General features: G+C 43.7%; 2 protein-coding genes across 5 annotated transcripts in view; one reads left to right on the forward strand and one right to left on the reverse strand.

Moving 5' to 3' along the window:
- Positions 1 to 6,213: 6,213 nt before the first annotated feature.
- LOC134435590 (uncharacterized) lies at positions 6,214 to 15,074 on the reverse strand. Of its 2 annotated transcripts, none has more exons than XM_063184654.1 (10): positions 15,019 to 15,074; positions 14,156 to 14,364; positions 13,588 to 13,652; positions 12,837 to 12,956; positions 12,445 to 12,513; positions 11,865 to 11,964; positions 10,928 to 11,073; positions 9,808 to 9,959; positions 8,921 to 9,046; positions 6,214 to 8,085 (listed from the first exon to the last, which is right to left on the reverse strand). In XM_063184654.1, the coding sequence occupies exons 1-10, from the start codon at positions 15,037 to 15,039 to the stop codon at positions 7,768 to 7,770; spliced, it is 1,326 nt and encodes a 441-aa protein (XP_063040724.1). In that variant the 5' UTR covers positions 15,040 to 15,074; the 3' UTR covers positions 6,214 to 7,767. The 2 variants fall into 2 exon arrangements, with proteins under 2 accessions (XP_063040724.1, XP_063040723.1); XM_063184653.1 differs by having other exon boundaries at positions 14,156 to 14,367.
- A 955-nt stretch (positions 15,075 to 16,029) lies between these two features.
- nid2a (nidogen 2a (osteonidogen)) overlaps positions 16,030 to 23,795 on the forward strand; it is a 116,370-nt gene continuing 108,604 nt past the window's right edge. For all 3 annotated transcript variants that reach the window (XM_063184650.1, XM_063184651.1, XM_063184652.1), the window contains exons 1-2: positions 16,030 to 16,373; positions 19,083 to 19,385. In XM_063184650.1, coding sequence (XP_063040720.1) covers positions 16,173 to 16,373; positions 19,083 to 19,385 — 504 coding nt within the window. In that variant the 5' untranslated portion in view covers positions 16,030 to 16,172. The remainder of the gene's footprint in view (positions 16,374 to 19,082; positions 19,386 to 23,795) is intronic.

Here is a 23,795-nt window from a genome sequence, read left to right on the forward strand (position 1 = left end):
ATTTGTGTGTTACATGGTATTGCATATTGTTACACTGGTATTACACTAGTATTACATGGTATTACACTGATTATTACACTGTACCTAATGTGGTAGATTCACTGAAATGGTGAACAATTAAAATAAGGTGTTACAGGGCAAATCAATCCACCCAGTCAGAAGTTATGGGCCAACTGAAAATTCCACCATTTTGAAAGTGCTGACCTCCAATATCTAATCAGTTAATGGACCTACCCGCCTAGAGCATTAACACACCGAATCTGGGACATCCATCCACCTGGTCAGTAGTTATGGGCCAAATAAAAAACCGGCCATCTTGAATTCAGTCATCTTGAAAGTGTTGACCTCCAAACTCGAATCAGTTCATGACCCTACCCTAGAGCATTCACACACCGAATCTGAGACAAATCCAACCATCTGTTCAAAAGACCTAACGCGGTGGTGGCAGATGCGGCGGACAATGACAAAAATATGTCTCATATATACAAAATCATGGTCAATCAAGGGAATTCAAAACGTTATGTCATAACTATGGTATTTATTCCCTCTGCATATTTAATTCTGAGTGACTCAGCCTCTCTGTGACGGTCTTATACATGGACACTCATAGTATCCATCAGTAGGCTATAATTCATTCTTGTGTTGTTTTAGCTTATTCGGATGTTTATTACATTTCACTAATCCCCGTCCCGACTTCTCTGGGACGTGTTGCAGTTATCAAATTAGAAATTAGTGTCCCCCAAAACATTTTTTCCCCCAATTTGTAATACTTAATATGTTGTCTTTTCACTATTCTCCATCTAATGAATGGATTGAATGTTTTGAAAAATATAGCATTTTGACCAAGTATCCCAACTTCACTAGAGTTGGGGTTTGTATATTTTTCACATAGCCAAATAGGCATAGGCCTACTTTCAGCGTGTGCACTTGCAAGGTTTGCTTATGTTAACATGATATTCTCAGTTAAAATAGGCGTGTATGTTCTTGGCTGACTTAACTATGGTAGCCTATAGTTAGCCTGGCTCTCACGCAGACCCTTCGTGCTTTGTGCATCTTTATTTAACTTCGTGAGCTCGCACTTGGTTGGTAACAACCGTCACGTGAAGCCTATAGTAGGCTGTCAGCAGAATACGTAGGTCATCTATAAAACTTGACAGTATAGCCTACGTGATTTATTTAGTGGGTGTTGGTGTCACTACTCATAGGCCTATATTTTTGTTCGAACCCCCACAAGTCCCATAAGGTTATTTTTTGTTTGTTTTGCTATTTTTCATTGTGAGTGCATCATCTCGCCGTGTGTGCCTGATTGAAATCTTCACTTAGAAATAAAATTGCGATGCAAACTTTACTTGCACAAATCAGCAGGGACAAAAAACATGCAGCCAAGTTATTTTGACAGCTCCATTGGAATCCATTCGTTTTTCACTAACTAGTACCACCTGGACAACTGACCCTTCTCATTGGTTTCAGATCCTCTGCCATGACACACCGCAAAAGCACTGCCATCAAAAGGTGATGCGCACCATTATCCTGTATGTGGCGGTGAAACATCTACAGTATGAAACCATAAGATACCAGACCAAGACAGCAGCACCCAAAGTGAGGCCACAGCAAAAGGGATAGCCCCATAATGCATGCTGTAGGCCTACCACAGTGGCACAGTGTATTAGTCATTGAAAAATCAACTATAGTACTACACTACTATGACATAACACAGGGTGGACTGTTCCTTTAAGTAGTGCACTATGACTTTGTCATTGCCGTTCTAGTAACAGCAAATGTAAAACGCTGTGATAACGGGTTAACACAGCATCTAGTGTTATGTCTATGAGTCTAGCTTAGTGTTTCTCAATGGTGGCGCTACAGCACCCCAGGGGGTGTTGGGGAGACCTAGGGCGTCGTTGAGAAGGATGCAGCTGAGTGGGGGCGAGGCTTAGTTACTATTGAGTTGCATTAGTCCATTTTATTTTTCAATACTAAGAGGGGCATTGGCAGGCTTATAATGAGGTCGAGGGGGACGTTTGTTCAAAAAAGGTTGAGAACCACTGGTCTAGCTGAACGGTTCAAGGTCACTGGGTTCTGGGTTCAAGGTCAATGGATTCTGCAATTGAGGCTAGACTCACAGACATACACATTAGAATGTCGTGTTTGACGTTTGAAGTCACATCCCAATGAAGTATGCACATCCCAAAAACAAATCTTACGTGCTAGATGTAATTGAACCATGAGTCAAGTTTTTCTTGCTCTCCAGTGTTTTTCCAACTGTCAAGGCCTTACCTGGTTCACCCGGTTTTAAATGGTCTGTCCAGGAGATAAAATACCCCCCAAATCAGGAGGAGCAGGCAAGAGAAATCTGCCCCCACTACTAACTTCCTCACTCTGTCCTCTGCACTCAAAACTCTGTTTCAACATTGGACAGTGTTTTAACATACTTTATCCAGTGTTTCCAGGCCTTTTTTGTCTTACATACCCCTTAAACCTTTTTTCACACCATGACTACCCCTTCACTCACATGGTCTATTCCTCTATCCCTCATGCTTCAAACATTTGTTGTTATCATCACTACAGTATACTATTTCACACTACACTGTTTTATAAGCCCTCCCTACAGTGTGCTCATGTAGGCCTACCCCTGGTACATGTACCCTAACCTGATTTACATCATCTGGGCTTCGTCCGGCTGCGTCACGCGGGGGCGTTCCCATGCCTCACTACCCCAGATAGCAAGAGTCAGGTAACATGTACCCCTGGTTGGGGAATCATTGCTTTAATCTGCTGTATTTGGATTTACTTCACTGTACCCTTTACCCTTCCAAAGATAAGAAGTAGAGACACAGCCCTGCGACTGGAAATAACATTTTTATTCAGCTCCAATTTAGATAAAACCATTTACATGTTGGCAGGACTATTTTTTTTGCACTTGTGAGTTAAATGTGGCATAGTCTAATACAAATACATTCAAACAACAAAAATTCAACTTCCATACATTCCAAGTATTAAACAGTTACCAATTTCAAAGACAAAGAGGAGCACAATTTGTCAGGACACCATAACTATGGTCGAAAAATGAGCATTATTTGGCATTACACCATATAAGGATACTGGAGAAGAGGGGCAATGTTTTGCAAAATCCAGCACAAGTTGTTATTGCAGGATTGTCAGAGTATGGCCATCAACATTACATAACCTTTTCAGAGAAGGGGGTCCATGTTTGGCAGGCTATCTCAACTCTAACTTCATCAACAGAGAGGATTGTGGTAGTTTGGATGGCTTTCATTCTGCAGCCCACAGTTCCTCCACTAAGTGGCGCTCCTTTTCCCTCAGAATTTTGAAGAAGGCCAGTTTGCCTGGATCGCCAGGTGACCGCAGCCCATCATGCAGATTCCTCATTTTGGCATTACTGGTGGTAGCAGCCTTGATGTTGTTGTAGGTCTCCTGGCCAATGATGCGCTGGGAGCGGAGCAGGTCTGCTATTGGCATCACCTCTTCCACTCTGTCAATGATTTTCGCCATGTTGGTATCCACGAAGGCAGCTGCCATCTTGCTGTCCACCTGGACAGGGACCTTGCTGGGCTGTGATGGCTCATCTTTGACAACTGCAGTAGGATTATTAACACATATGTTATAATACAATACACAATAATTTGTCTATTACTGCTGTTGAATTGGTTACACTTAAAACCATCCAGATTACTGTACACTGTGTTAGTCTGAGTGCTAGTGCTGTGTTAGTCTCTCTAGACTTGGTTACAAAACATGAAAATATATGACACACAACAGCTTGTCTACAACTGCACAACCACAAATCACCATACAAATAACCTGCCAAAGTAATGTACCTCATGGATCAACCACTGATCAACAACTAAGTTATACCTAGATCCACTAATGAAGTATTATTCAACGTATATTTTACATTGTATTTTATTATCTGTTGCTGTTATTATGCATGACAATGTTCACTGTCACAGACTAGTGTGTGTGTGTGTGTGTGTGTGTGTGTGTGTGTGTGTGTGTGTGTGTGTGTGTGTGTGTGTGTGTGTGTGTGTGTTAATCATCTCACTGTTGAGCTGAAATTTAAGTCATTCAGTGAGACACCTCTTTGAAGGGGACTGTGACACCCACTAACTCGACTCACTCAGTTCATTCAGTTCATCTCATATGACTATAAAACATATAGTGTACAGTATACTTACTTACGTCCTTTCAGACCACTCTCCAAACGCCCGGCCAATTCATTGTGCCTCATCTTCTTTAGGATGGCTAGCATAGTGGTTGCAGCACCTTGACTTGACTTGAAGTGCTTCTGCATCAACTTAACAGTCTCAGCTATGCCAGCCTGCTCCAGCTTTCCCCATGGGATTTCTTTCAGGTCATCCAGACAGTGTCTGAAGCGCTTGAAGTCCTCATTGGAGAGGTCATCCAGAGTTTCTCTCAGCAATTCAGGGATGTCATCCTCAGCCGCCATTGTACAAATAGGCCTACAGATGAACAGATTATGGTGGTGGTGAGTTTGTGAATTTGTAATTTAAATCAGCCGACACAAAACATCTAGGGTTTAAGTAACTAACAGTAAGAGTAGGAGTAAGAGTAAGAGTATTTTGTTTGTCACATAGAACCCAAGCCTTGTAGGCTAGTTTGCAGTGAAATGATAGTAAATCCATGTGCAGGAGAAACAGAAAATACATACATTAATTAGACTAACACATACAAAAATAAAAGTAGATAATTTACTTAATTGTCCATAGCTGTACTTTATTGGAGTATAGTTTTTTCTCTTACTTCCACTTTCTCTTCACTTTTCTCTTACTTTCCACTAACTTTACTACATATTTATGATGAATGTAATATTTCTACCTGTACTCCAATGCATTTCTTTATGTACTGAAGTAAGTAATTTATGAAAAGCAAGGCATGACTAAGTTAACCTGGAGGCAGTTTATGTGAGAGCCCCTGGCCTTTATTTAAATGATGCATCTGGACTGTTCTATTATGAAGTATACCATTAGGCTTAACTTACACAGGAGGGACTTTTATACATATACTTTAACTTTCAGAACTTGAGTAGTAATGTTGAAATGCTGCCACCTGTACTTGAGTAGCAGTTGCATAATCACTTGTACTTTTACTTTCACTTTCAGTACTAGAGAAGTAATACATTTTCAAAACATGTCTGCTTGCAATTCTTAAGTAAGAGACCTGTTTGACTGCTTTGGTACTTTGACTTGAATGTGGTATTAGAAGGACACTTCTACTTCAACTCAAGTCAGTGTCTTGATTTAGTACGTGTACTTCTACTCCACTCCTCCAGTCCAGTACTTTATACATTGTTGTTAAAAAATCTCCAGTCTCAGAGACTTCCACCCCTCCAGCCAGTACCACAAGTGGGTTTGCCTCTCGAGTCTTTATGGTTGAATAATAGCCTAATTTGTACAAGTGCTTTGAACCAATAATTCGGTGTATCTTCATGTCACAAACTGTACGTAGCTGAAGTCAGCTTTGTTTACATACTTTTTGAGCCCACTCACACATATTCTAATGATGCACCGACATTCTACTGAAGTACACATTCTATTATATACTGTAGATATACATAGAAGAGAAAATGATTATCTTATGGAATTATCAGAAATAAAAATCTTACCTACTTTGAGTCCCTCAGTTTCCTTTCTAGTCTTCCTGTAAATGTGCGCGCTTTTCTGTGGGCGGTGTCTTTTTCTGTCTGTGTGCTCTGATCCAGGAAGGAACATTTACTATAGACCGGATGTTGTTGTGATGTCACATCCTAGTCTGAGACTCAATCTGCACACGCTGAAGCAAGTCTGTGCCATAAAAACTACTGCAGGCAAGGTGCATCCTCTCTGAAGAAGGCACATGCTGAAACAAGTCTGTGTACCTTATGCCAGTCCCACACTGGAGTTCAATGGGCTCCTGAGAGTGGCCCACTCTTTGACACGTTTTTAAAAATTCATGCATGCCTGCATGCCTAGGTGCTTTATTTTATACAACTTTGGCCAGGCCAAGTGATTTGGACACCTGATTCTGATCATTTGAATGGGTTGGCAAATACTTTTGATAATATGCAACAGAAGAAAAGATGACTATCTTACAGAATAATCAGAAATAAAATTCTTACCTATAACGACAGCACTCACAACCATCCCCCACCCTGTTTTTGTGGAAATAAAACTGTCACAGATATTGTTTCTGGATTTTCGTAATAGTTTTCTTTTTTTAATGAATTCATTCTTTGTTTGTTTCAGTCTGCCCTTAGACAGCTTGTGGTGATGACTTGGATATTGCCGAGTGGGGCTCCAGGAAGGGTGGGGGGTGTTGTAGCCTCCTCTACTGTAAGTATGCAGTGGTGTCACAGACACGGTTTCTGTTTGTCATACTTTCCACAGAGCTGCATGTTGTCATATGGCCTGTCGATGACTTGACTTGTGCATAGCGGAGTGGGAATCAGGCAGGAGTGGGTGTGGAGGGTGCGGCGCCTCCCCTTTTTTGTGGGAGTCAACTGTTGTGCATAATTTCAGGTGTCTGGTCCGCCCATGGCGAGTAGGGTTCAGGCAGGGCCGGATTAAAATGGCTTGGGAGTTAGGACCCCCTAGGCTGCAGTCATATCTAGTGTGTGGTGGGAGCCCCTAGGCTACAGTCATATCTAGCCTATGTTGGGGCCCCTAGGCTGCAGCCATATCTAGCCTGTGATGGGGGGCCCTAGGCCGCAGCCATATCTAGCATGTGGTGGGGCCCCCTAGGCTGCAGTCATATCTAGCCTGTGTTGGGGGCCCCTATGCTACAGCCATGGTGGGGGACCCTGGGCTGCAGCCATATCTAGCCTGTGGTGGGGGCCCCTAGGCTGCAGCCAAATCTAGCCTGTGGGGGCCCCCTGGCAGGTGGGGGCCCCTAGGCTGCAGCCATATGTAGTATGTGGTGGGGGCCCCTATCTAGCCTGTGGTGGGGCCCCTAGGCCGCAGCCATATCTAGCCTGAGGGGGGCAACTGGCAGGTGGGGGCCCCTAGGCTGCAGCCATATGTAGCCTGTGGTGGGGGCCCCTAGCCTGTGGTGGGGGCCCCCTAGGCTGCAGCCAAACCTGTGGTGGGGCCCCTAGGCCGCAGCCATATCTAGCCTGTGGTGGGGGGCCCTAGGCTGCAGCCATATCTAGCCTGTGATGGGGGCCCCTGGCAGGTGCAGGGCCCTAGGCTGCAGCCATATCTAGCCTGTGGTGTGGGCCCCTAGGCTGCAGCCAAATCTAGCCTGTGGTGCCCCCCCTAGGCTGCAGCCATGTCTAGTCTGTGGTGGGGGGCCTAGGCTGCAGCCATGTCTAGTCTTTGGAGGGGGCCCTAGCCTGCCGCCATATTTAGCATGTGGTGGGGGGCCCTAGGTTGCAGCCATATCTAGTCAGTGATGGGGGCCCCTGGCAGGTGCAGGGCCCTAGGCTGCAGCCAAATCTAGCCTGTGCATTAAACCGGGTGCAGGCGAAGGGGATGGCACTTCCTACCTCGTTCCACCATATCTGTATATATCTGCATCATATGATAGAGACCTTGTCATATGTCATATTGGTGTGGTGCATGCAGTTGGGTCTTCTCTACTGTCTCAAGGGGACCTGCGCATGGCGTTAGTGAGATGCAGGTGAGGGTGGAGGCGCAGTTCCATTGGGGGCCTCCTCCACCACGTCCTCCACTAGTTCCCACGTGTCCAGCATGTCACGGCAGTCTGCTCCTCTGTCCCGTGGTGCAAGGGGAGGGCGGGGACGCAGAGCCATTACCCCCTTCCTCCTCCACCTCCTCCATCACCTCCTGCACTAGTTCCCAGACCTCCAGCATCCTCCTCCTCCTCTTTCTCCTCCTCCTCCTCCTCCTCCTCCTCCTCCTCTTCCACCACCTCCTCCACCAGCTGCCACATGTCCAGCGTATCGTGGCGGCCGCTCCAGGTCCAGCTGTAGGTGCCGCAGGTCTCGGGGAAGGTGGGGAAGCGCAGGACGTCTGGGTAGCGACTCAGCAGCAACGCCCACGAGTGCAGCGCCTCCCAACGCTTGGAGGCCATCAGGGTGCGCAGGCACACGCTCAGCCCCGCACGCGCCTGGAGAGGAGAGGAGAGGAGGGGAGAGGAGGGGAGAGGAGGGGAGAGGGGAGGAGAGAAGAGAGAGGAGGTGGCAAGGAGGAGAGAAGAGGTGGAGAGAGGAGAGGGCAGAAGATGTGGAAAAAGACAGCACAGGGGAGGAGAGGAGAGGAGAGGAGAGGAGAGGGGAGGAGAGAGAGCAGAGGGAGAAGAGGAGAAGAGAGAAAAGGGGAGGAGAGCAGAGGGGAGGAGAGGAAAGGAAAGGAGGAGAGGGAGAGATGAGGCAAGGAGAGGAGGGAAGAAAGGAGAGGAGAGAGGAGGAGGGAAGAGAGAGCAGGAGAGGAGAGGAGAGGAGAAGAGGGAAGAGAGGGCAGATGGGAAGAGAGGAAAGGGGAGGACAGAAGAATAGCAAGACAACACAGAGGGACAGAGGAGAAGAAAGAGAGGGGAGGAAAGGAGAGGATAAGAGAGGGGAGGAGAAGGGAGAGGAGAGGAGAGGAGTGGAGAGGAGAGGAGAGGGGAGGAGAGAGGATGGGAGGACAGAGGAATAACAAGACAACACAGGGGGAGAGAGGAGAGGAGAGAGGAAGAACAAGATACAACACAGGAAAAAAAGAGATTAAATTGACCCTTCTATCCAAAGCGACTCACAAGTACTTACTGGGTATTGGTTACAATCCCTGGAGCAGTACGGGGTTAGGTGCCTTGTTCAAGGGCACTTCAGCCATGGTGTGCGGTAGGGAGTGGAGGAATGGGATTTGAGCCTGCAACCCTCAGATCTAAAGCCCATCTCCTTAACCATTAGGCTATGGGTGCCCAAAAATTCATTGTAGATGTGAACAGCAATTTAGCCCACCTCTGTCCTAATATGGTCGATGTCATTGTAGGTCAGCTTTTCTCTGTTGTGCACGTTGAGCAGGACCTTAACTTTCACTGGCGTAACCAACGCCAAAGTCTCCACCCTTTCTTGTTTGCCGGGCACCTGAGGAGACCAGTCAGGAAAAAGAACTTCTTAGAAGAACAGTAGAACAATACATGTTGCTATTTTTACCCGTTTTCAAAACGGAATTAAGTTTTACTAAATGGAGTTGATTCGGAATGAAATGTCCCATGTATCCGAGATCAACGCCTATGATCCACAACCAACTGTAGATGTACGGATATGAGGAGGGCGGCTGGTCACACTTACAAAAACTGATAACATTTCAAAATAATGATTCTGAGTTACATGCCATGCTATCTTAAGTGCTTCCCGTTTTAGACTAGTACAGTGTAAGGCAGAGAAAGTGCAGCAACCTTCTTAACTCCAAAGGAAAAGAAATGTTGGCCTCCTCATGGAAGGGGCTGCTTTAAAATGAGTCCTGCATGGCATTACTATGTACACATCGCTTTACAAGTCAAGCCAATGTGATTTCTATTTCAAAACAATGGAGGTTGACTCAAAGTGCTATACACGTAAGTGACACATAATGATACAAACCCCACATATAACAAGTTGTTAAAAAATCAAAACCATTACAATACAAAGTATAAAAATAAAAAAATAAGCATGAAAAGCAATTAACACTTTTTAAAAATGTGTGTGTGTGCGCGCGCGCGTGCGTGCGTGTGTGTGTGTGTGTGTGTGTGTGTGTGTGTGTGTGTGTGTGTGTGTGTGTGTGTGTGTGTGTGTGTGTGTGTGTGTGTGTGTGTGTGTGTGTGTGAGCGTGCACGCCTGTTCGTTGATCTGTGCGTGTGTGTTACCTGTCTAATGTAGCGTTGCATCTCCAGGGTCTTTGTGGTCTTGGTGAACATGGCGTGATGCATCTTGGGAGAGCTGAGGGACCTGGTGCGCGGCCGGTAGTTCTCCCTCAGGGACGGCTTAATGGAGTATGGGCTGTCATTGTTCCCTTGCACTGAACAATTAAGAAGAGAGGGACAGGACATTATACGAAGAGCTTTGTTGCAAAATGACTATGGAGCATTTTGAGAAATTGACATTTTTGTATTTGAGAATGGGCTGTCATTGTTCCCTTGCACTGAAAATTAAGAAGAGAGGTGGAGGAGTAGTTTAAAGCCTGCACAAAAAAAAGCGTCTGACTTGGGAGCAGGACAACCGAATGACAAGATAAAGATAAAAAAGTTCACTTCAACTAGGATTTTTTTTCAGTTGAACACCCTGTTTCAGACTTAGTTGCCATTGGTCATTAGTCCATTTAATTTTTTGTTGTTGTAGTAGCCTACTTATAGTGTTTATATATTTTACCACTACTAGGTTATGTACTACTATTCAGAGTGCGATTTGTTGTAAAACCAGAAGGGGGGATATGTTTCAGATTGTAAGCAATATCAATGGAATTACATTGAACTGTGATAAAATCATGTAAAAAAAGTGGCAATGTCAAGATCAGAAGGGGGGACAATCCCACCCATCCCCCCATTTTCACTGCTGGTGTGTGGTGGCTAGGCTGTGGATACTGACTGAGCTCCAGGAGGAATCAGAGCAGCTGTTTGGGCCCAGGACAGGACATTGGTATACTAGGGCGGTGTTTCTCAATGGGGGCTCTACAGTCCCCCTGGGGGAATTCGGGAGCCCTAGGGGGGCATTGGGAAGAATACAGCTGAGAGGGTGTGGTGCATAGTTGCCATTAGTCATTAATCATTGGTCCATTTTTTTTCAATGATGGCATGCTTATTTTATTTTATTTTAAAAATATATATTGTTTTGACTTTATGTTAGGATAGTGAGAGACACACAGGAAATGAGTGGGGAGAGAGATGGGGAGGTATGTTGGCAGGCTTATGATAAGGTCAAGGGGGTGCTTGTTTAAAAAAGGTTGAGAACCACTGTACTATGGGGAAAGAAGATTAAACACTGCCTTACCGTACTCCAGGAGGAATCGGAGCAGTTGTTTGGAGTGCAGGCCCATCAGGTTAGCTCCCTTGGTGTAGTACTTAAGAACGTTGCTCAGCCGCATGTGTTTGGGTACCTCACACAGCGCCTGCTTTAAAGTCTTCCTGTGGTAATACCTGGGTCAAAATAATCATAATAATAATAAATATATATATTATAAGATTTTGCCAATGGTTAGTGAAATTTTGACTCTACAGCAAGCTAATAACATGCCCACACCAGTGTGTGTTCATTATTTTTTCACATTCCAGTGTTGACCTTTACAACAAATTATTTAACACATTACACTGACTTAGCTGAAAAATTAAGAATATTTTGAGTGGAATCAAATGCTATCTGAAATGTAGTTGACTTCACCTGTTTAAGAGTAATAATAACAATGGTATTTTTACTGTGTGATAACAAAACTGTGGCAAGAAGAAAGGCTGAATAGCTAGTGATATGATGAAAACCACTAGCCACAGTAGCCTGCATAGTAAATAATGGGGTGTCGAAAGTGCAGAGTAAACTTATATATACTGTAGTGTTGAGTAACTCCAGACAGAGTGTTTCCAACAGTGTGGGGAGTCGATTCACTCCAACAGTTGAGTCAAAAGCCAGTGACACCATGCTGAGTAGAACTTACTCTGACAATGGGACATTGACTACTGAGTAAAATGTACACTATTTTTGAATGGTACAAATTGTTATTAAAAATAGATAGATAGATATAGTTCCCAGGACAGACTCTATGGCATAATGTGTAGGCCTATGTGTGTGTGAGTCATTGATGGCCTATGCTCCATTGGGAGCGATGGGCCTAAGTAAGTAAGTATGTGTGTGTGTACATCATTAAAAAAAAAGAGTTCAATTGACACCCCTTTTCACTTTTTTTGAGTAAGAATGATAATGTTGAGCCCTGCTATACATTGTGATCTCCCTCTGTGCCGTCACGGGAATGTCCTGGGAGTACAGGACGCGGTTCAGATTCCTGAAGAACTGGGCGTCAGACTCAGGCGCTAGATCACCTGAGCAGGGAAAACAAAGGCAAGTATAGGTGAAAACTGGTAAAGTGGGACAATCTCTGAAATTGGTTAAGCGGGACAAGCCATAATAAGTCATGGACAAAGTGCACTTTTTTTAGTATTTGTTATATATTTTAACAAGTTTTGTTCTTCAACATTTATCCAAGAAATGTTGATTTCTTAGGACATAAAGCATAGGCAAGTATATGTAAATGATGCCAACCAGCAGAGTTCTGCGTTACGTGTTACTAAACCCTTCTCCTGATGCCTGATACTCTATCGTTAGCGCTGTGCTTTCGGCCAGGACATTTTGCTCAGCAGTATCGTGCTGTACCTCCCTCTACTGGACGTGCACAACAGAAATTATTTTGGGATGCATTAACCTATAGGCCCATCTCCACTCTACTGCCATTTCAGAACAACAGCAGCCTAAAGAGCTTAGTCCTTATTCACGTAAGACATGTATGTAAGCACAAAACCAACCTCTCAGAAATGAGGTGAACTTTTTGCTGTTTGTCACTTTGGAGAGAAATTTCTGGAAACCAACCTCATCTAAAAAACAGAATAGAATAGAATAGAATAGAAAACTGAATTGTATATTATAGCCTACACAGTACAATCAGATGTAAAGCCTCCCTTTAAGGTTCACTGTACGTACAATGCATTAACAATATAAATAATAATTAAAAAAAATTACTGGCAATTACTGGGTAATTCTGGGTAATGAGTAATTTTGTAAAAACTTTGAAAAGCCATTTACAGACATTAAAACAATTAATGACTCTTGTCATTGTCAAAATTAATACATCTGTTGTATTTTTGTCAGCAACAAAAGGCAAAGAAAAGCCTGTATCACAAAAAATATATATACTGACCATAACCCGACATCCGCCTGTTATGTTGAGAACTGGAGTTCGTCTCTAACGATGTCAACAGGACAGACTCGTGGCCTAAGAGCCTTAATCTCTTCTCCCGTTCGTAAATAGTTTTAAATGCTAGAAAAGGACAAACAAGTGTAACTACACTGTGCACGAATGCCATGTTGGTAATAACTGTACAATAATTGGCTACCTACACATTTAGATTTTATTCCAGATAATATGAATGCAGTGGAAATATGTAGTTGTTTGGCAGCCTTGTTTAGATACAGTACAAAAGTGTGAATAATAAAATAACATGACATTAATAACAACAACAACAACAATAATAATAATAATAATAATAATAATAATAATAATAATAATAATAATAATTATTATTATTATTATTATTATTATTACTAATATTATTAAAACAATTTGTTTAGGGAAAAAAAAGAATACTACTACTACTATTACCAGGGCTCTTAATTCCGCCCCGGAACCAGAGATTGTAGGAGTATTATGTCTTATCCAGTCGCCCACAACAGGCCAAATGCTGATGAAAATTCAGTTTGACTGAAGAAATCTTACTAGTCACTTTCACTTATAGCGAGTGTGTGTGTGGTTAGTAAGTTTTAACATCTACTAGCCAAATTGGCTAGTGATGACAAAACTGAATTTATAGTCCTCACTACTACTACTAATCAATTTATTTTGTCCTCTAGGTGTGAAGCATGGGGTCGTGTTGATGTTAATGTCCTCTCACCCTGCACCACTGCCTCTGAAGGAGGGTCTGCAGACTGGTTATCCAATTCCTCCGAGTTCTCTCTACTATAACAACAACAACAACAACAATAATAATAACAATAGTAATAATTATTATAATAACAAAAACAACCACCACCACCATCATCATCATTGTAGTAATGCCATTTTTCTTGACCCAAACGAGTCTTCAAAAACCAGTACCTATGCCATTTACGGGCCTTGAGGCCATCGTATCCGGCCCCTGATACAATTTGAATGTCATGCAGTGTAATGTGAAATATGACATGCTTTGTAAAGGATTCCCAGAATGTTATATTTTCAGGGGACCTAGTGAAGATGGGGTCTGTTGTAAAGGTGGCCGCCTTCAATACAGACCTGAAGTGCAGGGCCCCTCTTACATGGATGCTTATAACAGAGTGTTGCATGGTCTTGCATGACCAATATTTTTCTTTCACTTTCACAATCTATATCTTTCATTCCAATCCCCTCTCCCCATGTGATTGCTCTTACATAGAAGCCAAGACCTATCCTTCATTCCAATCCCCTCCCCATGTGATCGCTCTTACATGGAAGCCAGGGCCTCCTCCATCTCCAGTCCGAGCGCTTCGTTATTGGCGTCCTTCTGGTGGCTCTCGTCATGTATCTCTCCTATGACTTCCTTGGTGCTTGTGGCAGATACACGACTCGGCCACCAGAAGGCGAGCTGTTTCTTCTTGTGGGGTTGGTCGGGGTCGGTCTGCTGGCTCGACAGGCTGCACTCGTCGGGCGCCACGCTCTGCTGGGAGAGAGAGAGAGAGAGGCAGGGTATTTGTCAAAGTCAAGTATTCTAGCCTTGCAAGTGTGAGTAACGCCCATTGTTGTCGGATTTCACCAAGGAATATCCAATAACTATTTCTAAGGCTAGTAAATAATTGGATAATTGGTGAAATCTGCGAAAAATGGGCACTATTCTCACGAGCAAGGCTTAGAGAAAGACCCGCAGTCACAGGCATCATATAGCCTACTTCAAGTTACTTAACACAGTATGAAAATGGGGGTGCCACTGTTTCAGAGTAAATTTATAAATCACACTGCATAGAGTCAAATTCCACCAGTTAGTCAAAAGTCAGGAGATTGCCAGAGTGGTCAAAGTTACTTCACAGTACAAAAATAGTGTGTCAATGTTTCAATGTAAACATATACATGTAGGCCTAGATAGTGTAGCCTATTTACAACATTGTGGAGAATAAAATTCCATCAGGGAGTCAAATGTCAGGGTAAAAATCTGCAGATGGCTAGAGTAATTTCAAAGTCATACACTTCAATTGTATCATAAACTTCAAGTTACTCCACACAGTGCAAAAATTGGACCTGTAAACAGTAATGCTGCGCAGTAAATTTGCAAGTAAAACGAAGTTGGATCTATTAAATCCCCAAACTTTCCGTTTACCTGTGTATGTTTAGATGACATGGTCAGGCGCTTTCAGGGTTGGTGTTGTGACTTGTTGATTTCACCGACCCCCCGGCTGGCGCGGCCGAACGATGGAAAAAAGAGGCCGACAGTGGAGAAGGCCAGGGCAGACTGACAAGCTCACAGTGTCGGTGGAACATACAAGATTAGAGTTCAAGGTGTCATAAAGGATGGCGCGTCATAACCAAATTGAACATCTTTGCATCATTCACGGCGCAACCTCTTGAACCACTGAGATGGGCTCACTGTTATGTGTTTCAAACGTCCAGCAGATGGCAGTGGAATCACTGCCTTCTGACTGCCCATAGTCGACTGTATTCGAATAATTATGAAAGACAACGACACACCTACAGTTTTAACGTTTAAGTTGTGATAAAATCATCACATATCCGTGTGTTTTGAAATATATATTTATTTTGCTGCACAATCAACATACTGTAAATAAGCAAATGGATGTTAAAACATGACAGCAATTCATAGTTTTGCGGACTAATCCCAATCTGTGGCCAACCTTTATGTTTTCCCCTCACCTGTGCGTAAACTGGACACGTTTTGTGCGGTTGCACAGTGTTCCACAATATTCCACTGTCACATTTGTGGGATTTTATGATCATTCTATGACGATATAGTGTGACATTTAATAGGGTCAGGGTCAGTATATAATTTCAACGCTAAACTGTAGACAATTGATTGATTCCATCCTGCGCAAAATAGCCTGTGCAAAATCACTGGACCGCACCAAAGGCTGCCGATGGCAAACTGCCCACAGCTTTATTAACGTCAACTAACCAGATTATTCCTGCACTATGGTCTTATTTGTCTTATGAAACCCCCTTTTGTAGGTATTTTCCTAGAATTCGTATTTTTTGTTAATTAAAACCAGATGTCGCTCAGAGTAGGCTATAGCGGCGGCCGGCTGCTGTAGTATCCAATCCCGGTTTCTTTCCGTATGCTGGGACCTCCCTCCCAAGTTTTTGTGAGTGAGCGGGTCAGAGGTAGGGAGGTCGGGGATGGCTTGGAATTCCAGCAGAAATTAGCGAACATCCTCCAGCGCTGGCAGTGCCGGGTGAATCCCCTCTCGCGTCTGCTTGCTTGATCCATGCTGCACTGAAGAACCTCCAGGAGAAATAATAATGACGCGGAACAAGTTAACCATACTTTTCATAAAGCTGTGCTGGACAGCGTATGTGGTGACAGCCATTCACAGGAAAGACATGTTTCCGTATGGGCCACTTAGCGGCGATTTAACGCTCCAAGAAGGAGACGATGAGACCGCAAAAGTAGTTTTAACAAGACCGATGAGTTTTTATGAAGCCTCATTCAGCAATCTCTACGTAAGTTGAACTTTTATCACATATCTTCTCTAAACTGTTCAAGTGTTTTGTGATGCTATGTCCTCTTAAATTCGTAATAACCCAGAGTTTAAAATAACTGTTAGTGTGTAATTATCGCACTGCTTGCATGATCGTTGTGTAGTTCTATCATGGCAAAAACTATGTGACTAATAACAGACAGGACGACGATGAACATAGCAGTTGCATTTTATTACTAGTTCAAAGGTCAACCCCAAGCTGTCCGTATTCGGGCGAGTGGGCTTCGGGGGAGGCAGTAGTATTCTAGTGGGCCTCGTGCCATCTAGGTCGTGTCATTCCTCGATCTCTACGTGCGCCAGGTCCTGCGCGAGTAGAGGTGTTGTAATTCCTGCAGTCCGCGCGGCATTACCTCATGCCCTGCCGCTGCTGACCTCGGAATTCAGCTTGGAATTATATTTGGCTTACTCTAGAAATGTTGCGAAATAATAATAATAAAAAAAGCTCTGTATGCAGCCGCCATGCACGTATTATTGAACAAGTTTTTTTTTATTATTTTTTTTAGGTTAGAATGGTATTTGATCATGTTTAACGTTACGCATTGTTCGGGCACTTTGGTGGGTTTCTGAGATCAGATAAGACCGAGCAGACAATTGTGTATTCCGCTGAATTCTTCAGCCCCCTTCAGGCTACACCCCAAACAGAAAGAGACCGGTAAACAGCCCCCTTACCCACTGGCTACATATTAGCTCAGGTTTAAACAGGGCCCGGACCCCACACCTCTCCTGCCCATGCGTAAGCGCAGGACAATGAAAGAGAACAGATAGAGTTCTCTCTCTCTCTCTCACACACACACACACACACACACACACACACACACACACACACACACACACACACACACACACACACACACACACACACACACACACACACACACACACACACATCCCTGTGGTGTTGGTGTTGGTGTTGGTTGTGGGTGGTGGAGGGGTATTGGCTAAACTGCATAACCATAGTTTATGAATTCTTTGGTTTAATCGTCTCTCAAAGGGAATGTAATGAAACGTCCTTGTTAGCCTTCAGAAAGCGCAGACTGTGTAATTTAATCTCTCAAACGTTAGAAGCATATGCCTACTGCTGATTGGTATGAATGATGCCATTCATTCTGTTCCATTGGTTCATTCATTCATTTATTTATAAGGATAAAGACAGTGCACGTTAACAAACTCTAAAATTAATATACTGTTGTAGCCTACGCCTGCAAAGATGTGCATCTGCGGTAGACACAGCCACTCAGGGTCATTTCTCCACCATGTGCAGTCCCTCTGTGCCAGATGTTTGGCTGCGATAATTACAAGGATACAAGGAAGTATTATTTCTCCCATGTAGTGTAGAGATGCCGTGAAGAGGGACGTGCAGTGCAGCTGCAGCTGGGCAGCCCATAGCGTGCTGTATCAGTATGTCAGCGTAAAGTACACACAGTCCTCAGTATCATACTTTAAAGGGACACTGTGCAGGAAATGGTCAAAAAAGGTACCGCAACTATGCTGCTTATTGAAATTGGGCTGCCTATTGCCAAATTTGATCTTTTCATATAAGTTTACAAAGTATTAAACAAATATTTTCTAGTATGATCCAAGTACAGTCATTTTTGCAGCTAAAAATGGCTATTTTTGGAAATTCAAAATGGCGGACCATGGAGAAGATCCCCCTTTTCATGTACCCGTGAGGGGGTGCTATGGGGGGCTCGGCAGGTTGGCAGGGAAAGTATAGCAAAACAAAATAAATTCTTGAATAGATTGAATAACTATTGTACACTAAAAATGAACCAGAAATAAGCAAAACACTGCCTCAAAGAACTACACAATGCTTGTAAAAGGGATGCATAGAAAGAAAAAAATATGCTACGACCCATGCAAGGGGGCCCCTGGATGGAATATATTGGTATATGGGAGCCTTGTCATGGTTAAGTCTGGGAATCCCTGACTTTGACGACAAATCTTCCCAGCTCCAAAAGGAAAGGCCAGTTGCTTGCAAACTAAACACTTTTGACTAAGATGAGCTGGATGTAGTCGTGTAGTGTACAGTAATAGAATGTAATGTAATGTAATATAACGTAATACTTCATGATCTCGATGCAGGAGCTGTACATTGTTTTATTTAATATTTTAACCCGTTAAGACATGGCGTTATACATTTGCTGTTACCAGAATAGCAATGACAAAGTTGTAGTGGAACAGTGTGCATTATGGGGCTATGTAATGTACTGTAATATAATTTAATGTAATGTAGTGTAATATAATGTAATGTAATGCACTCAGTGTACTGTAATGTAATACCTCCCCTTCTCCTCCTGGTGGCAACCAATGGCATCATCTCGACGCAGGAGCTGCACATTGTTTTGTTTAATATTAAGTAATATGATGTAATGTAATGTAATGTAGTGCAGTGTAATGTAATATATTGTAATATAATGTAATACCTCATCATCTTGAAGCAGAAGCTGCCCATTATTTTATTTAATATTTTAAGTAATTTAATGTTATGTAGTCTAGTGTAGTACAATGTAGGCCTAAAGAAATGTAATAGAATGTAATACCTCATCATCTCGATGCAGAAATTGCACATTGTTTTATTTATTATTTCAAGTAATGTAATGTCATTTAGTAATGTAATGTAATGTATTGTAATGTAATGTAATGCTATGCAATATCTCCTCCCGTCCTGCAGGTAGCGACCAACGGCATCATCTCCACGCAGGAGCTGCCGATGGAGAAGCAGTACGTGGACGACGGCTTCCCCACCGACTTCCCGGTCGTCGCGCCCTTCCTGGCCGACCTGGACTCCAGCCGGGGCCGCGGCACCATCTACTACCGCCAGACCGAGTCGCCCACTGTGCTCAACCGCGTGGCCTCCGAGGTGCAGAGGGGCTTCCCCGCGGCCGGCTTCACGCCCACGCACGCCATCGTGGCTACATGGGAGGACCTCGGCGCCTACGAGGAAGGGTCACGCAGTGCCAGCAGCACTGGCAGGGTGAGTGTGTGTACAGTGTACGTGTGTTTATGTGTGTGTGTGTGTGTGCGTGCGTGCGTGTGTGTGTGTGTGTGTGTGTGTGTGTGTGTGTGTGTGTGTGTGTGTGTGTGCATGCCGGTTGTCGCCACCGGGGCGTATGAGGAGGGGTCACATAGTGCCAGCAGCAGTAAGGTGTGTAGAGATGAGAAGTGTGTGTGTGTGTGTGTGTGTGTGTGTGTGTGTGTGTGTGTGTGTGTGTGTGTGTGTGTGTGTGTGTGTGTGTGTGTGTGTGTGAGCGCACGCACGTGTGTGTGTGTGCGAGTGTGTACGTACGCGCCTTGGAGGACGGAGTGTGTAGTGGTATCAATGGAACCAAAAGGACCTGAGTGTGTGCGAAAAATATTTTTTGTGAATGTCGCTTTCTTGTGACTTTTGAACTGGCTCCCACTCCACACACGCACGGATACACGCACGCACACACACACACACACACACACACACACACACACACACACACACACACACACACACACACACACACACACACACACACACACACACACACACACACACACACACACACACACACCCCTTGAGGGTGAGGCTGAGACACCTCTTGACCTACCTCACCCTCCTCCAGGCTCCAGCTATCAGGCTGGTCATCAGCCGTCACACACACACACACACATAGACACACAAACACACACACACACACACACACACACACACACACACACACACACACACACACACACACACACACACACACACACACACACACACACACACACACACACACACACACACACACACACACACACACACACTAATCCTACCCCCCGAGGACAATCTGTGCAAACAAAGGGGGTTCTATGAAGCAACACATTAGTAATGACTGCTAGCTAGAGTATGGGATCTGATGCATTCCCACCTAAAGAAAGGTGTGTGTGTGTGTGTGTGTGTGTGTGTGTGTGTGTGTGTGTGTGTGTGTGTGTGTGTGTGTGTGTGTGTGTGTGTGTGTGTGTGTGTGTGTGTGTGCTTTACGTATACGTATGTGCTAGGGGTGGGCGATATGGGCAAAAAAAGTTATCTCGATAATTTTTAGAATTTTCACGATAACGATAATTTGACGATAATGCTGTGCTGAAGAGCTTTCACTTTTTGAATTTCATAATATGCATATGCTGGACTGTAAAGTAATACTTCATCACTTGTCATGAAAACATATCCATGTAAATAAAAAATAGGTTTATGATGTATTGCTAATGATTCTGTTAGAGGACAGTCATTTTTGACTGGAAACAGTGCATTTGTAGATAGGAATCAGAACCTAACTATGGCAGCTGCAAATTGCATGTGTTGGATTTCACACATTGTAATTTAACTCACTGCGCGAGTCTAACTTAACATTACTTGTCCACCTAAGCAGTTATGATATCTATACATGCAGGTGGGTGTTTGAGTAGTGAGTAACAGCCAATGTAGTTGTAGAGAACAACATTGCTTAGCTTAGTTCGCTAACTAGCATGCTAACGCGATTTCTCAGACCAGAGACAAAGCTATTTCTCTTCCTAACTATTTGGCTTTCCATAATCACAGACAGTTGCTGATTAAAGCACATAGTTCCAAAACGCCCTCAGCACCATGCAATGGCTGGTTTAATGGTTGAATTCCTCATGTAAATCCACCATTTGGATAACAGCAACTCTCCTTCACTGCCCAGCAGCAGAAGCCTGCACGAGTGACACGAGCAGTGTTGCCAGATGTGTCTGACCAAATCCCGCCCAAAAGGTTCTCAAAAACCGCCAAAATGCGCTAAATTCCGCCCAAATTCAACAAATTACATTGACTTCTATGGGCCCAAAACGGCTTAAAAAACCGCCAAATGGCCAATTTTTCCCGTTTTTGCCCGCCGACGCTCATCCCAAGTAGCCCAATTGGGCGGGCACCCGCCCAATCTGGCAACACTGCACACCTCTCTCTCTCAGTCTGCTGAAAACGCTGCAGCCCGCCCCCTCAGCTCATTGGTTCACAGACTTATTCTCCAGTTCACAACAACATTACTATTGGCTCAAAGGCTTGGCTGTTGTCGCTGTCTGGAGGAGTCCTGTCACAGCGCTTTGTTGAGTTTAGCGACTTCATAAAAATATCTCGATATTGCAAAATTACTCATCGTCAAAACAACATTCACGATAACTTCGCAGACGATATGTATCGCCCACCCTTAGTATGTGCGTATATGTAGTTTCACTTAAAGCTTTTATAGACACCACATGTATTATAAATGTTTCAGTACACAGTAAAAAGCATTGTATGTAAACTTTAGATGCATATAGTTAATACTTCAGTACACACAGTAACAGCTATGTACCGTATGTAGACTATGTATACTGTAATCTCTACAATACACATTGACAGCAATGTACTGTATGTAAACTTTACGTTTATGAATAACACAGTACACAACTATTATGTATTGTATGTAAGCTGTACATGTATACAATGAATACTGCAGTACACATGAAACACTTAACATATAGTAAGTACCACAGTACACAGTAACAGCTATGTACTGTATAAAGTTTACATGTATAAACACCAGAGTAGGCCTACGTGTTTACAGCAATGTACGGTGTGTAAGCTCTAGCCTACATGTATAAAACACAGTACACATTAACAGCCATGTACTGAATGTTTAACTCTACATGTAGTATAGGCCAGGCACGGCGCCAGAAAATCAGTATTGGATGTGCCAGAATCACGTCCTCATAACAAAACGTCTGATTTTTACTCAAATATTAGGCCTATATGTGCGTAAATTCAGTGTTTCCTCATTGTGAAGATTCTCGGATTCTTACGGCCGCGGGGTTAGGGTAGCCCATTCATTAATTTCCTCCCTCACAGTCTCGTCGCATTGTCCCACCATCACCAAATGTTTTTATTGCCCTCAAACCCCACATTTCTTTTGCTAACATGCATGAAGATGACAATGATCAATGATCCTCGCTGTGTTAATTATGTCACTGGAGTTGTTTGGGAGTTGTTTTAGGAGCTTGAAAATGCAGGTGAGACACACGGGACTTCTCCACTGCTTGCGCCTATAATTCTTAAAATTCGAATTACCGCTTGACACTTCCAAAAACAATGCGGAAGAAACTAAATATAAATGGATTGATATCACAAATACAAAATAATGCATGGGCAGTAGAGCCCACGTCTGCTAAGAGAAGAGAGGAGAACGTTTGGAGCGGTGCTTAATTTGTAAAGAGGGAGGCCGCGGAGCGCGGAGGCTCCCGTGAAGAGAGGCGGGCGGGGCGCATGTTGCGAACAAGGCTATGCTGGGTCAGGTGCTGCCTGCGTCCCTGTGATATCCCACACCCGGCTCATGTAGGCTATGCATGCAAGAGGATGTCATTTCAACCGCAACAATGCGATGATCAGAGCACACAATCACACGTTGAACCACTCAAACACATAGCCTATGCACGCACACAACTGTTGCAGCACAGTATTCCATAACCAGACATAGTTTAGCCACAGTCCATGTAGGCTGCTAGCAAGCGAGCCTTGAAAAATCCGAACTCTGTTTCGACAATTAAGCCATGGACATATGGCGTTGCTTTAGTCCTCTAGAGAAGACAACCTATTTGTGTGGTGGGATAGCCTATCCATGGCCACAGTAAAATGCAACCCATGAAGACAATATTAAAATATCAGCTTCACAACGGCAATAACATAGCATAGTTAAGATGCTGTTTAAAGCTAACCAGTCAGATCAACAACTTAGCATATCAAACATGCACCTATGTGATAGCAACAAGGGTCAAAAGTATTGCTGGCAGATGAGGATAGCCCTCCCATGCTATGAATATTAAGCCAGTAGAAACTCACAATAGCCTAAATAGGCCAGTCCTAGTTTGTAATCAAAGTACAACAATTTGCCTCGGCGGGCATGAGGAATCAGCCAGTCTCGACAGCTATCCATTCCATGATTTCTCGCTGGTCCACTCCAGATGCGCATAGTTCTACTCCTTGATGTTTTAAGTTTGCAACTGCTTTTAAAGACATTGACTTCAGTGATTTTATTTTCTGTCATCAGTGACGCCAGGCATATTCTATGTCCGTGGGACAACTCGACTGGCATGTTCAGTGCATGTTTGGCTGGCTCTAGCATTATGCTATAGAATCTGACATGACATTGTATCAATTGTTTCGGGGTGAGCGCGCCTCGTAGCAGCAGAAAGTAGCCAACTGGCCATAGGCTGCGGGGACGGATTGGTGGTTCATGTAAGGACAGGAGCATCAAAAGCAAAACAAAGCAAAAACGATTTTATTTCCTCCTCAGTTTCCCAGTTTTTTTCGTACTCTAGTAGAATATAATACATTGGATGTAGGCCTACTGTTTTCCTTCAGTGAGACATTTTAGGTTCT

Source organism: Engraulis encrasicolus, chromosome 19 (genome assembly GCF_034702125.1).
Source record: "Engraulis encrasicolus isolate BLACKSEA-1 chromosome 19, IST_EnEncr_1.0, whole genome shotgun sequence".
Taxonomy (NCBI): domain Eukaryota; kingdom Metazoa; phylum Chordata; class Actinopteri; order Clupeiformes; family Engraulidae; genus Engraulis; species Engraulis encrasicolus.

Bases quoted from the DNA above. Each gene is read 5' to 3' on its own strand.
- LOC134435590 (XM_063184653.1), bottom strand. From the start codon at position 15,039: ATGTCATCTAAACATACACAG. The intron at 12,514-12,836 runs GTCAGTATATAT...TCTGTTTTTTAG, and splicing joins CAGGCGGATGTCGGGTTATG to ATGAGGTTGGTTTCCAGAAA. The intron at 9,960-10,927 runs GTAAGGCAGTGT...TTAATTGTTCAG, and splicing joins CCGATTCCTCCTGGAGTACG to TGCAAGGGAACAATGACAGC.